Source organism: Limanda limanda, chromosome 1, assembly GCF_963576545.1.
Source record: "Limanda limanda chromosome 1, fLimLim1.1, whole genome shotgun sequence".
In the NCBI taxonomy this organism is placed as follows: domain Eukaryota; kingdom Metazoa; phylum Chordata; class Actinopteri; order Pleuronectiformes; family Pleuronectidae; genus Limanda; species Limanda limanda.
In genome coordinates this window covers 10,794,137-10,808,350 of record NC_083636.1, presented here as the reverse complement: position 1 = coordinate 10,808,350, position 14,214 = coordinate 10,794,137, and the positions used below count along the sequence as shown (strand labels likewise).

Sequence of the window (14,214 nt, the reverse complement as noted above, 5' to 3'; positions counted from 1 at the left end):
TTAAATCTGTTTCCCTTTTTTAGCCACAACAGAATGTGTGTTTCCCTGAGTCCATGCTTTGCTAATTTTCCCCCTCTGTGTCTTTCAGGCTTTTATTATTTTATTTGACAGGCACAGTGCATATTAATATAATTTCTGCAAATATGCCAGAGTGAGCCACAGAGGCTAATTTCCATCTAGAGGCCCTGGGCAGGCAATAAGAGCGCAGAAAGAAAACACAAATGGCTATAAAAACAGAAGAAAAAAAACGACACATAAACAGAGCCTGCAGTGCATAAAAGCAAGAGCAACAGATGTTAGAATACACAGAAGGAATAGTGCATGACAACAATTAACAAATAGCAAGACAACACAATATTAATATAAGGCCCTGGTGACATGAAAGACACGATGACAAGCAGCTGCCAAACTGCAGGCACAACACATGCAAGTAAACATATAACAGGAATACCTATTTAGTGTTCACAGTTTGGGTTTTTAATAAACCAGGCTCTTTACGAGAAGGAAAGTTAAGTTGTAGTAAATTGTTACAATCCTTGGAGGCTCTGACAGAAGAAGTCTGTCTGTTTGTCTTCTAGCTGTAAGACAATCATCTCTAGTTATTGCTCTATACTTGAAATAAAATAAAAATTTGAATATTGCAGAGACGGTATCCTCGTGGTGTCCTCTCTTGTTAGTGTTTATTGTTCGATGGTACATTGATTCTATTGGCTTCAATGTAGTTTTGTTGACATTTCCTTGTCAGACAGCTTGTGATTGGTGGAGGAGGATCATAGCCCCTCCTTCACCAATCACTCCTTACACCTTAGTGTCATCACTGTCAATCAACTGCTCTCCTGCTGCAGTATGTAACCTTCAGTCCGATCTCCACCTCATCTTATCAAGTTTCTGGTCTGTAAGTTATCACTTATTGCAAATTTATTCACATAAACACTTCTGAATGAATGGATTTCAATAGGTGACATTTTCTGCCAGTTTAAAAACATCTTTTACATCACAACAAACGGTAAACTTGGCTATAGGTCTACACAAGGAATGTGAAATTAGTTTTTAAGACAAATGTAACAAACTAGTACAACCAATGAGATCCTCTCAGTTTGTATCTAATGTTATCTACGTCATGTGCTACATTTGAGCATGAGATGGGCGACACAGAGCTCTAGAAAACGAAATTAACGTTTTTTTAATTGATATGTTTTGGACAACATGTTGCATTGCAGTTACAGCTCCTCACCAGTAGAGGGTACTGCAGCTGGGTAAACTGGGGATCTAAAGTACTATCCACCATTAGATTTTTTCGGTTCAGTGAGTGAGAATTCACAGTTGGAGATGTCATGAGAGGAGGATCCACAGAAATATAGAAATACAATCAATGCAAACGCTGAAACAAAAAGAATAGGGCATCATCAGCCATAATGTTATATATTTTATGTTTTCATTAAAACGTATTTCTGTTGTTAAATGACATCTTTTAATTTAATCAATCACGTAATTCAAATGTTGATTTGCACCAGCACCCTCGCCTCCCTCTCTGTCCAATAGTTGTGTAATTGAATCTAGATACTTTGTCAGTTGCATAAGACGAGTGCTTGTGCAACCCTGTGGAAAATGGCCGGTTTGGGATTAAGGGGTTTACTGCAGTGTTACTAAATTGGCGCAGAGGGAGGATTTGGGGAAATCTAAACAGCAGTACTTTTACTGGAAGACATCAGAAGAGGATCACAAAGCAGAAACCCATTGTGTGTGTACGTGTATGTGTATGTGTGTGTGTGTCTGTAAACCGTTTGTAAGGGGAATCCCATCTAAAAGCTTGAGTCCTTGTTGCCTGCACAATCTTTGAAGAGTTTACAGTATTTACAGATTTAGTTTAGTACAGTCGTTTCCAATGATACAGGATCGTACATCACATGAACAGCTGAAATATCCTGACTGAGATATAGATAGAATAGCAAACATGCATGTGGATTGACATATTCAAAATGATTATGTAACTGGGATTAATAAAATGGATTCCTGATGATTCCATATTTGAATACATTTTTCATGATAAATTGGTTTTCTACGAAGTAAGGATCCAAGTGATTTTAACTGAACTTGGAAAGATGTATCAGTGCTACTCCAGTGGATTAAGGGAACACTACAATATGCAAACTATGAACAAACACCCACTATAAAGAGATATCTTGATGGAAACATTTATGTAGACTGTTTATGCTAATGTATTTCTGGTTAGCTTGCAAATCTACATCCATTGTTAGATTTTCTTTTAGCTCCATTTTTGGTCTCCACCATCCGAGTGAAATACGGGGCTGCTATGCTCTAATGTTCATCAGCTAGGGGCTGACTTTGCTGTTCAGTGCTGGGTAGATGGCGCACAGTGGTTTTTAGAGACATTTTTGCTGAAACCAGCCGCGGAGAGCCATGACAGCAAACCAAAACAAAAAGCTGACAGACGATTCAAAGACAAAGCTTCGTAGAGCTGACAAACTGCCCTTTAGTAATCCTCTCTCAGTTCATCACAACAAATAGCCACATTCACACTATAGACATTTTTTTTTCATCACTAACATGATCATATTGATAACAGCTAATGAACCTTAGAGTGTAGTTCAATGATACTGGGGGGAAAAGGAAACCACAAACTGTTTAAGTGGTGCTGGAATTCAAGAGTACTTGATGGCACACAGACCTGCCAGCTCCCAGTCCTTCAGTAAAGTGGTTCCATTAAAAGCTCCATTAACAGCTCAATTAATGTGGAATCATAGCTAATTATTCCAATGTGTGGAAAGGACTGAAAACATTGTTAGCTGGAGTCACACTCACAGTTTAATTCCTGGGTGATTTTCATATCATAAGATCAATGATGCAAAATACTATGGGATGTAGATAATCTAGAGCTTTAAATGTACGCTGTCATGTAAGGTCTACAGAAAGTGCACGTGGTCTGGAGATGGAAACTGCTCTTTCGGTGCCGCAGACATTTGCCTACACAAATATGAAGCTAATCTAAACCACCACAAGCGGCTAAAGCCACATAGACGTGGACTTGTCACCAGAAGCTGCACAGGTAAGACCTTAAAAAACACAGCCATGTCTTTTTCTGTCCGTCTCAGGTCTTACATGCAGAAAGCAACTCATCATTATGTGGGAATAGCTGGCAGCACATTAAAGTCTGATCCACTTTCATGCTAACATGCTGAGATCCTACGTAGGCTGACCGTGTGATATTGTGAGGAGGTGGCAGCCGCCAGACAACCAGGACAACGAGCTGCAGTGAGGACACTGATCCTCATTTCCAGTCTGACAGCAGTCGTAAAAAATACTTGTGATTACGTCCTCCTAATCTGCACTCTCATCTCTGGGGTCAGAGGTCAGACTCCTCAGGTTGCTCACGTTCTATCACATTCTCTCCACGGCCCTTCAAACCCGCTCCTCTTGTTTTGTCTCTTTGGCTCGTTCACAGTGTAAGGAGGATCCGTTAACCAAACACCAGGATTACTGAAATAAGGGGGATAACTGGATTCAGATGACCAGAGAATCCCACAGACTGACATGGCAACCATGCAAAGGTCAGCTCTTCAAACACTTGTGTAATCTTTATTTATTTTTTCGGATGTGTGGAAAGCCCCTTACTGGCAAATAGAATGCTCAAGTCTTTGTCTCTTCTGTCTACTTGAGTCCATATTCTTGTTTTGAAAGAGGTCAAACACAGAGGCCACATCTATCTGATTAGTTCCACTTAAATAAATTATCTATGGTTTGGATTGGATCAAAGCTTTTGAGGTCACAGGACTAAAAATTGATTTTCTACAACAGAAATAATCTCATTGCGAAATGTAAACAATGCAGTAGCTGTTATTTACTGGTATTTAGAGGCCTGTACGAGTCAGGGCTAACCTCAACAGAGGTTGCATTTTCACTCCTGTCTATTTTTTGTTTGTAAACAAGATTACACAAAAACAACAAAACGGATCAACAAGAAACTTGGTGGAAAGTTGTGGTATGTGTCAGGGAAGAACCCGTTATTGGTTTTCACCATTGGAAAACAAAAGCGGAAACAAATAAGTATAGATGCAATACTGTAATAGTTAAAAGGAAAAAACACAGACAAAACCCCCCAGAAGACAGAAGAAAAACTACAATACCACAAACCAAACAAACAACCAAACAACAGTAATCCATTCTTTATTCACATATTACCTCTTTCTTCAACTACTGGACAGATTACCACATAACTTAGTGGACGTTTCTTTGCTTTTTCCCCAGGAAATAATAAATGGATCTAGACGAAGAAAATCTGGTAGGTTTAAGGAACTGATATTGATTCCTATAGTCGGGGTGTCATAACTATGAACAGCTTATATGCAGAAGAGTGTAAGGTTGAAAATGTTGGTATCTTTCATTCCTGAAAGTGTGAAGATAGGGTTGGAATAACATTGAGACAATTGCAAATAAAACCTTAATACCAATTTCACCATAGCATCCTTATAACTTCTGACAGCTTCCTCCTACATGAATGAGGATACTCCTTTCACAATACACGGGCAATACCATATCAATGCTACTTATTTCCATAACAGCATATTTGTGTTTTTATTTTAATTTATTTAAACTATTATATTGTTTTTGATGGTAGCAGCCTCGGGTTGTTCTATGCAGCACTAACAATAACGATGAGGGCTTTCTGATGAAAAAGTTACCAGGAATGAAGCACGCTATTAAATTGTGTTGATTTTAAGAAGAAAACAAACAGTAGAGGAACTAGTACATTTGAATGAGACAGCAAAATGAATGAATCAGCATTTAAAACTAATAACAAAGGAGACTAACAGGGCATTGGGGTAATTTTCAAAAATATGATTGCAGTAATATTATACTTCATCTTTTTTGCTCTACACATCATAATGAGCCCATTGTTCATGCACCGAAGTATTTCATTGACAGTCAGTGACTGCTTAATGTTATCTCTGTTCATTTGACAATAAAAAAACTTGAATCTTGAATCTTGAATGACGGTGGCAGCCACAGGGCGGTGGTAAAGGAGAAAGTGTCCGTCTTAGCTGCCTCTGTCTGGGGGGCCCTCCTCCTCCCTCCTCCTCCTCTTGCTCCGCGGCTAACGGCCCCTTTAAGAACTCGGCGCCGAGCTCTGACGGAGCTTCCTCGGCCTCGGCTCGTGTCTCTCCTCGGCCTCTGCCCGTTTCTGCTCGGGAGTCAACACGAGAAGCACCGACCTGTGAGAGCTGGTACCCGGGACCCCGCTGCTCCTCTCCGGGGAAGAAGAAGAAGTAGAAGAAGGGAGGGTGGACGCCACTGGTATTTCTCTGTTCCCTTTCCTGTGTGTCGGTGACGCTGCTCGAGCCGAAGCGGGAGACGAGGCTCCGTTCAGCGGGCAAAGAGGAGCGGGCACCGCGGGGATGGACCGACCTGCTGAGCGGTCGTCGCCGGGAGACAGGCGCTAATCCGGGGGTGCTGAGCAGCAGGTGCACGGGAGGATAACCGGAGGCCAGCGGGAATCTCAGTGTTCATGAAACTTTGCTACGATTTACGTGCTGGGTAAGAAGAACGTTTCCCATTCGGTCCCTCATTGACACACTATGACAATGTCCATCAATTTGAGATAAAATTAAGGCTGATTTGTGTCATCCGTTCGTCCCGCGGTGCTTTCAGGGTCATGTCTCCTTGTGTCTCCTTGTGTATCTTTGCTACAGACATCAACACATGTCCCACCATCTTTAAACTGTGCACTCGAGGCCTAATTCAGATAATAACAGATAACCATGAATTAAGTAAAATATTTGAAGGACATATTCACACAACAACACTGTGGTTTGGCCCAGCTAACATCAAGCTGAACCAATGTGTGATGGAGTTTTTTTGAATTTTTCAATTACTCAATATTCTGTGTTTTTAAACCCAAAACCCTGAATAATGATACAGTTGAGCTAGTTTTGTGTTTCATGTTTTTTAATACATTCTCAGGCAGCCATTGTGTCAGAGGTTCACTCAAGTTCATGGGAAATGAACTTGAAACTCAATCTGTGATCTACAGATTGATGATAGTTTCATGTTTGGTCAAAGTTACTTTATGTACCTGAAAGTGCTGCCGTGGTGTGTTCAGGGACAGGGAGAAGCTCTGAGACTTGAGAGTTTGACATGTTCTCAGCCCCCATTCAAATTCTCTGTGCAACTGGGGACACTGGGTTTCAGTTTTTTGTTGTTGTCCCTGAGCTGAGGCAGCTGTGTTCACCTCACACAGGTCGAATCTGATCCCACTCTGGCCCCGAGTCACCGATGTCCCAATCGAGAGACGGGGACAGATTGACCAGTTTTTGCCAGAGAATTGATTGTGGATATCCTTGTTTATATAACTGCATGGTGGAGTGATAGCAGGGGGGTGGATGCTGCACGACTGGCACAGTTACATGACGTCTGCAACCGTGTGTTTCATGCAATCTCCACTACATTTGTTCTGTTTTTCTTCTTAATGTGTAGATTGTGCATTTGAATATGCAGAATCAGTAGGCGAGGGCCAGAGCCGTCTGGTTTCCCCTTCTAGTTTGTGTGGAGAAACATGATAAAAGAAACTAGTGCAAACAGAAGACTGAGACCTTGATATGTGCCGTCTACACCGGAGGCCCCAAAATATTGGCTGTTGCCCCAAAGGTTAATTCATCGCCACGTGATGGCTGATGTTCTCTGAGATGGGTTTTCTCTGTACTCTCAGGAGCTGCTTTCAGACATGAAGTGCAAACATTCCCCTGAAACTTTGCGCAAATGTTCGAGGGGGCTGCACCTCACAGCAAACATGGGCATGTTGATAACGTTTCTAACATGCAACAGGTGACAATAAAATAACACTTATCTCAGGATGAAACAGAGGTGTCATCCTGGTAAAAGAATCCGACAAAGACGTCAACCTGGAAAGACGAGACTCGATTTTTTTGGCGATAAAGGCTGACGCCGGTGAAAGGAAAACCCCAAAGTGCTTTGGGTTTATACGTCATGGCCTGCCTCCTGCTGGCTCTACCCCTCCTCTGGCTTCAGCAGACTCTAAAATGTAGTTTTTACAGTTTAAATGCCAATACAGATAATTCACATGCGTATATAATATGAAAAACGCATCTGACGAGTAGCATTTAAAAGCTTCACTGACAAAAACACAAGCATGTTGTGGGTTTTGGAAAATGCAATACCAAAAGTGACTTATTTTGGTTCACTCAACAACACGCTGCCCAGAGGGTTGCATTAGTGGGCTAGATAAAAGCCAGCGCATTCCTCTCGTTTCTACCCTTTCTTTATTTCTCTTTTCTCCAAATTTGGAGGCCGACTCCACTTGCACATGTTTCTCTGCTGTTGTTTAGCCTCCGACTACAAACAGAGTGTAATGGGTCTAATTAAAGTCCATCAACTCTGCACTCTCCTCCCTTCCTCCTGCTCCATCCCCAGGGCTGACATCAAATAAAAAAGAAGTGGCTTGATGAAGACATTTACAGGAACAATGTGCGTCAAGCTTAGGATTGTGCTCCAGCTTAATAAGAACGTGGATGATTTGGGCTGATTTGTATTTGGTATAATAAGGGCAGTTCGTTGGAGAAGTGATACAATAATTAGATTAAAAAAAAAAAGTGAATATTTTTGTTCTGGCACCAGGCAGCGTTCTTGACCCTCTGTCATCTGTCACTTCATTATGATTGCTTTAAAATGAACTGAGGGAAGGATGCAGCTGTTCATTGGAATATTTTGGTGATTGCTGACAAATGAGATGTTGAAGGGGGGTCGTGTTTACCTCCTTTTGTTGTCACTGAGTGCCTTGAAAGATTCAAGTTGAGATAAGCTCCACAGGTGATTGTCTTCCTATCCGGAGCCTAGTTTCTGCAGAAATCAAGCACCGTAGCTGAGGATGACAACGTGGTTTTTAAGCAGCACATTTTCCTGAGAGCACCTGTAAAAGGAAACAAGCTTGGCATCAGCTACCTCAAGCGGAAACACTACACCGTGGCATTTCCACCTAACAAGTAGTTATTGTCAATCTCTCTGTCATTGTGAAATGGAACCCGACTGCCTAATGTCCCAGAAACTGCACTTTCACAGAAAGAGGCCTACTTGTGCGAGTGCTCCAGCCTCTATTGTATTCAACAGTATGTGCCTGTTTGAGTGCATCCACTCCCAGGTCATGTGACTATGTCATGCCAGCATACTCAGAGGTGATGGAGAGATGGCAATGCTCTTGGATAGATATTCAAGTCTTAGTGTGTTGGTGTAGCTGAGGACATGTGGGTTTGCTAGACAACCATTTGGTCCAAATAATAAATCAAGGTAAGAAAGGACCTGACCTTTTATATACACTCTATGGATCCTGGATCGAAACTTTGTTTAATTACATTTCCTGTGGCACGGAGTGGCATAAGTCTCGTTTTTTGTTTAAGCACATAATAAATCAAACAAACTGATACTGAGATTAAAACATCTAAAAGGTCTCTGACTCAGGTGAGCACATATCTCTGCCAAGACCCAAAAGTCTGCTTAAATTCAGCATCAAATGCATCATGTTGGGACATAGTTCTAAAAGTATTGATTGCTACTGGACCCTACCACCTTGTGAAACCACATCAGCTTAGACGTAGTCAGATTTTGTTGTTTTATTTAGTTTTTGGTTTCTCACTACCTCATAGATATTAGGCCTCTAAATATTCCTGATTAATTGTCTTTAAGCTCAGTGAATGAATAAAAGTTACAATGTTAAAGAAAGTGATAAAAAAATTATTACAAAAATCCTGGACCCTCCCTTGTCTGGATCCGTTCTAAAATTGAATGGGTTCTTTCTTGGCCTATGCCTTATCCGTCCACAAGGTTTTGTGAAAGTTTGTTGTGTAGTCTTTGCGTAAACCTGCTGACAGAGACTTTGTGGTGCGATGTTATGATCACACTCTTGAACTCAATTCAACAGATTCATGTTTCTCTTATGTTATAATCCTTGATATGTCAGTCCCGGTTGACTTGGCAACATGCATGGCTGTATTGTGTTTTACACACAGTTTAGATGAATGTTTGCTGTTTGTGCAAACAACAGGGACGATTGGTACATTGCGTTTGCTGCAGCCTCTTTACAAAAGTAATCCCATGTTTTTGACAGCTGAAAGTAAATGTAATGCAACAGTAGTAGGATGTTACACAGCTGTGATACAGTGTTAAGGGTGAACAGTTAGGCTGATGCCGCTGAGATAAAATCCTGCTGGATTACATGAATGCATTGTTTCCTGTGAAGGCTGTTTGAACTCAGCTCAGCAGCGGCAGGCACTGTAACTATCAATGAAAACAAAATATAGAGGTAATGGCTGAATTAATTTAAGTAAATTACTTTTAGAAAAGCTCTGCTAAGCCCTACCATAACTTATTCTATCATATCTTATTTTACTTCTTGTATCTTGAAATGTTTCCCCAAACAGTGGAGTTTTTGACGTTTCTTTAATGGTAGTTTTTCATAAAATATTAAACCTAGAAAATGCTGATTTCCCGATCCATCAGTTGGTCCAGCAGAAAGAATTGAAGACAATAAACAGACACACTTTCCCATAGCACAAGGTAATTGTGGGTATTATTGTGGGTTCCTCTAATGGTGTTATGCTGCACCACTGTGGGTGTTTATTGTGTTTTCAGTCCTGGTTTAAGATTCGCCACACCCCTACATGAGACCTCTCCTGTGATTCTGTAATAAAACTGAAAAACACAGATGTAGAGCAAAAGGCACGGAACTCCCTCTCTCTCTTTCTCCCTCTCTCCCTCCCCCTCCGACACCCTGAGAACCATGTATGACTTTGATTGGCTGTTGCTATGAGTGTGACCTGTTTGACCAATAGTAACCTCCAGATACTACAGGTCATTAGCAGAAGATTTACTCACACACACACACACACACACACACACACACACACACACACACACACACACACACACACACACACACACACACACACAGTATATTCGCTTGTGTAGGGGCTTGTAAAGCTACTCACCCTTGACTAATGTATGCTGTTATGAACAACCTCTCTCAGCCTTGGTGTATGTGTTGGTTCAATGTTATTTTGTGTCATATATCCACGTGTGTGTGTTTGTGTGCGTATATTTCCATTTCTCGTTAGATTTTATAAGTGCACTGTGAGGCTCTCCACCCAGCCGGTGTAAGTAGTGACTTACGATTAGGTAAAAGGTGGATGGAGGCGTCTTTGTGCTTGTCCTCAGCCGAGCAAATGACTCACGATGGTTGTTTGTGTGTGTGTGTGTTCCCCAGAGTCACATTCACAGTGATCAGACCTTGAGCTGGAGCCTCTTTCTCCTCCTCCTCTTTCATTTCTGAACAAAATGTGGTTGCAACAGATCTGGAGAAGGAAATCTTTTAAAGGGAAATGGATAAGAAAGCACTTCTTGCAGATTAACAGATTTTCAATACAACACTGAGGTTGTTTTTGAACTAGCGTACGTACATCTGATGCTGTGTTATGGGTAGAATTCATAGTAAGTAACCATAGGTAGTTTAGGTTTACAAGTGGCTGACTGAGCTGTTGCATGCAGCAGGCTGTAACTGGATGTTGGTGGTTATTGTGAGAACACAATTCACAGTTGCAGGTGGCCTGATGTGGGGGGTGGGAGGGGCTAAGTGTTTATTAACCTGTCACTCACCATGTTTCCACTCCCCCCCCCCCCCCCTCTGGGAGGAAATATCAACCCACCAGTCACCTCTGCAATTTCCACCTAGCTGAGCCCATGATGTTAGGTGGTTGTTCCTGTGTGAAAATCCAATATCTCCACCTACTGTTGCCTGTTTGTCTTGTCTGAGAATCCAGTTTAGTGCCTTTCAGTGAGAATATGTGGAGACCAGAGATGCGAGGAAATTGGAATTGACAAACCGTCTGTAGACAAATTGAGTTTGTCCCGTTCTGCCCAGTTAAGGTTACTAACAATGCTATTGAAATTGCAAGTCAATTATTAGTCTGTGCATGTTTCCCCCTAAAATGTTTGTCTTCATTTATTGTGTGGGTAGTGTACATAATTAACATGCAAGTAATTTATTTTATCAAAGTGCAATAGCAAATTATAACCGACATGTTTTGGCCTTTTAATTATTTTTGTAGCTGTGATTTTCCTGTATCAGTTGTTTTAACTAAAATCATTCCCTTATATGTTTTCTCTTTATTTGTGAATTGTATTTTGATATTCATCAAGCTTCTGGCAAACTACAGAATTGGGAGCGTTTAACCAAACAGTATGGACCGAGGACAGAACTTTGTGAAGGCCATCACAAGAGCTTAATTTTCTCTTAGTGAAGACTTTCCAAATCCATTTGTGATGTTTCTTTAGGGTCATTATCCTACTGGACCACCCAGATGAATCCAAGATGTAAAGAGCATCTGTGCTGTCTCCATATAATAGTTGTTTTCCTTATTGATTAATCTTTCAATCATTGCCACAGAGTTCACAGATCTCTTTTGTATGCTATCATTGTAGATCTGATTGGAAAAGCGTTGGGAGGGGGGTGTATGTTACAGGAATTATGGGCTGTGTTACCAGGTGATTCAGCATGTTTATACTTGAGTAAAGCTCCGATCCAAATTTGGATCACCTGGAATCACGACTCGTAAATCCCATAACACCTGCCATCTCTTGCTTTTTCCTCTGAGGATGTTCACTGATCTCAAGGCCTCTGTGGTCCAGATGTCAGGAGAAGGTCATGGCAAGATCGAACGTCAGTCCCTGTGTCTGTGAAATGACATTTTTAAATGCTTGTTATAATTTCATTTAGCCAAAGGTAGTGTATTCAAACATCTTGTTTTGTGTGACACGGTAAAAAAGCATCTAGAACCATTAAATGTTTGGTCTCTTTGCTCAAAGAAATGGCTGAAATTTCAAGTTACCCACTGTGGTAAATCCTTATTATATTTATGAGAATTGACAGTGGTGGCGTACACTTCCCCCACATTAACACAAAAAGAAAGTGAGTGGGTGACTTTACTTTCATTTCTTTATTCAGCTCAAAAAAACCCTAAATGTGTGCGTAGTCATTTAGAAAACTACGCCTGTGGGTGTTGGCATTTAGACAGCCATTTTGCTAAACAACAGTTTCTTGAAACCGAGTGAGACAGCAATGTAGACTAGCAGTCATTCAATCAGTCATTCAGAAAAAGCAGTCCGACAGTTTATCGGTCAGACAACCTTCCTGGCAGCCTGACGGTTTGTCATCCAGTCAAACAGATTAGGTAATCTCTAAGGATTACAACTAGAAGAACTACACTTAATCTCTTCCCAAATGACAAACACCAGCAGTTCAAAACAACGCAGTCATGTTTACTAGATGTGCTGAGGGTCCCTGGTCAGCTGCTGGAAAGCATGATGGATCACTGTGAGATAGTTTTTGACATACTGCATTGAATCTGATCAGGAAGGACCCCATAGAGGAGGAGTACTACGGGCCAATCCCCCGGTTTTGTTCAGTCAGCAGCACTTTTTGTTCAAAGAGTGACCTTAATGCAGGCGGAGGCTTGGAAAGTCAACAATACTGGATGGGAACTAAATGATGGATGGGTTCATAAGGAATGTATGTATAAATATATGCTGTGATACTTATATTACATAGTCATTTTTTATTTAAAATGTTCTATATTGGGTCAATCTAGGTCCCAGCCGGCAACAATCGTTAACTGAGCAGTGAGCAGCCTGTGTTAAGTTTGCCAGTAACAGTTGAGCACCTTTTGTGGTTTAATAGTGGAACCAATTTCAATACTTATAATGATTAATGGCACCCCTTTACTATATTGGCTTACTTTTTGTGAGTATTAATGAGGTTACAAATACCATCTCTATTTAGTTGCTATCAATAGGATTCATTTTTACTGCAGAGGGAAGCGTCTGCTGCTGAATGCAGAAGAGATGCTGCAGTAGCTTGAGTTGTGTGGCTCTATGTGCGATGACACAACAGCATTCCTGATCTGTCATCATTACATCTTGGTCTTACATACTTAAAAAAATTTAAATAAAACAACCACTAAGCTTTTCACAACATGTCTCCAGCATTGCCACTGGTCCTGCTGTGAAAATCTAATCAATAATTGAGACGTGCAGATCTGCTGTTTGAAAGGATGGAGGAGTGAAAGGATGTGGTTATCATGGGTCTAACGTGGTTACAGGTTCCATCTTCCTGTGTAGGCTGGAGGGGAGAGCAAATCACAAGCAAAAACTAGGTTAGAGCACCGACGCTTGTGAAAGGTTCGAGGTTGGATGCATGGCGCGTTTTTTGTCTTGCGCATTTCAACAGACAATTCACACAGCCTTACCTTGAATATAAAAGGCATCAAGACAAAATGTATTACAAATTAAAAAGAAATATGGAGAATTAAAAAAATAGATAAAACCGAGAAGAGATTACAAGGGTAAAAATTCATAGCAATTATTTGATTTTAATAAAAGGCAGTGGCAAATGAAAATAGTTTCTGCAGTTCTCTGGCAAAAGAAGATGGATACAAACTGTGTGTTTTTTGTCCCTGCAGGGTTGCCGTCCACCATGTTAAGGTAAAGCCCCGGTGCGCGGTGTTGACCATGCTAAAGCGCCTGGACAAGATCCGCTTCAGAGGCCCCAGGACGAGAGACGAGTTTCCGGACTTGGCGGAGTCGCCGCCCGCCTCTGACAACGAATGTAGCGATGACATGCAGGTGAAGCCCAAGGCAGCTTTACGGGACACGGAGGACCTCCTGCGAGACCCTGTGAGTACTGTCTTTGTATGCGTTTGTATGAATATCCAGGGGTGTGTTTGGGTGCAGCCTTTTTTTCCTATGGCCACATGCAGTTGGTCACATTTTAGGGAGGAGGAAGAGAAGTTAATTGTTTCATTTCCTCTTCTTGCTTTTGCAATCTTGGTCTGTCATATTATCCATCGCCATGTCACCCTCCTCTTTGTAGCCCTGTCTGTTATCTTGTTTTTTGGTCAGAAACATTTATACAATTAGCCATTACTTGTTCAGTCAAGCACACATAAATACAATTATATAATAATAATTTTTACAAAAATGTCAATTATACTCTTTGAAAAGGATCTGACCTCTGTGTGACTCCATCACCGTTGGAGTGTGATTCTAGCTTGATTCTAGAGTGGGATGAAGCTTTAATCTAAGCTACATTTTCTCTCTTTATACTTTGCGCTGAAGAGAAGAGGGAAATGATGGATG

General features: G+C 41.2%; 1 protein-coding gene across 2 annotated transcripts in view; it reads left to right on the top strand.

The window, feature by feature from the left end:
* Positions 1-5,150: 5,150 nt before the first annotated feature.
* Positions 5,151-14,214, top strand: part of gramd4a (GRAM domain containing 4a) — a 41,837-nt gene continuing 32,773 nt past the window's right edge. For both annotated transcript variants that reach the window (XM_061067500.1, XM_061067492.1), the window contains exons 1-2: positions 5,151-5,553; positions 13,539-13,752. In XM_061067500.1, the coding sequence (XP_060923483.1) occupies positions 5,525-5,553; positions 13,539-13,752 (243 nt within the window). In that variant the 5' untranslated portion in view covers positions 5,151-5,524. The remainder of the gene's footprint in view (positions 5,554-13,538; positions 13,753-14,214) is intronic.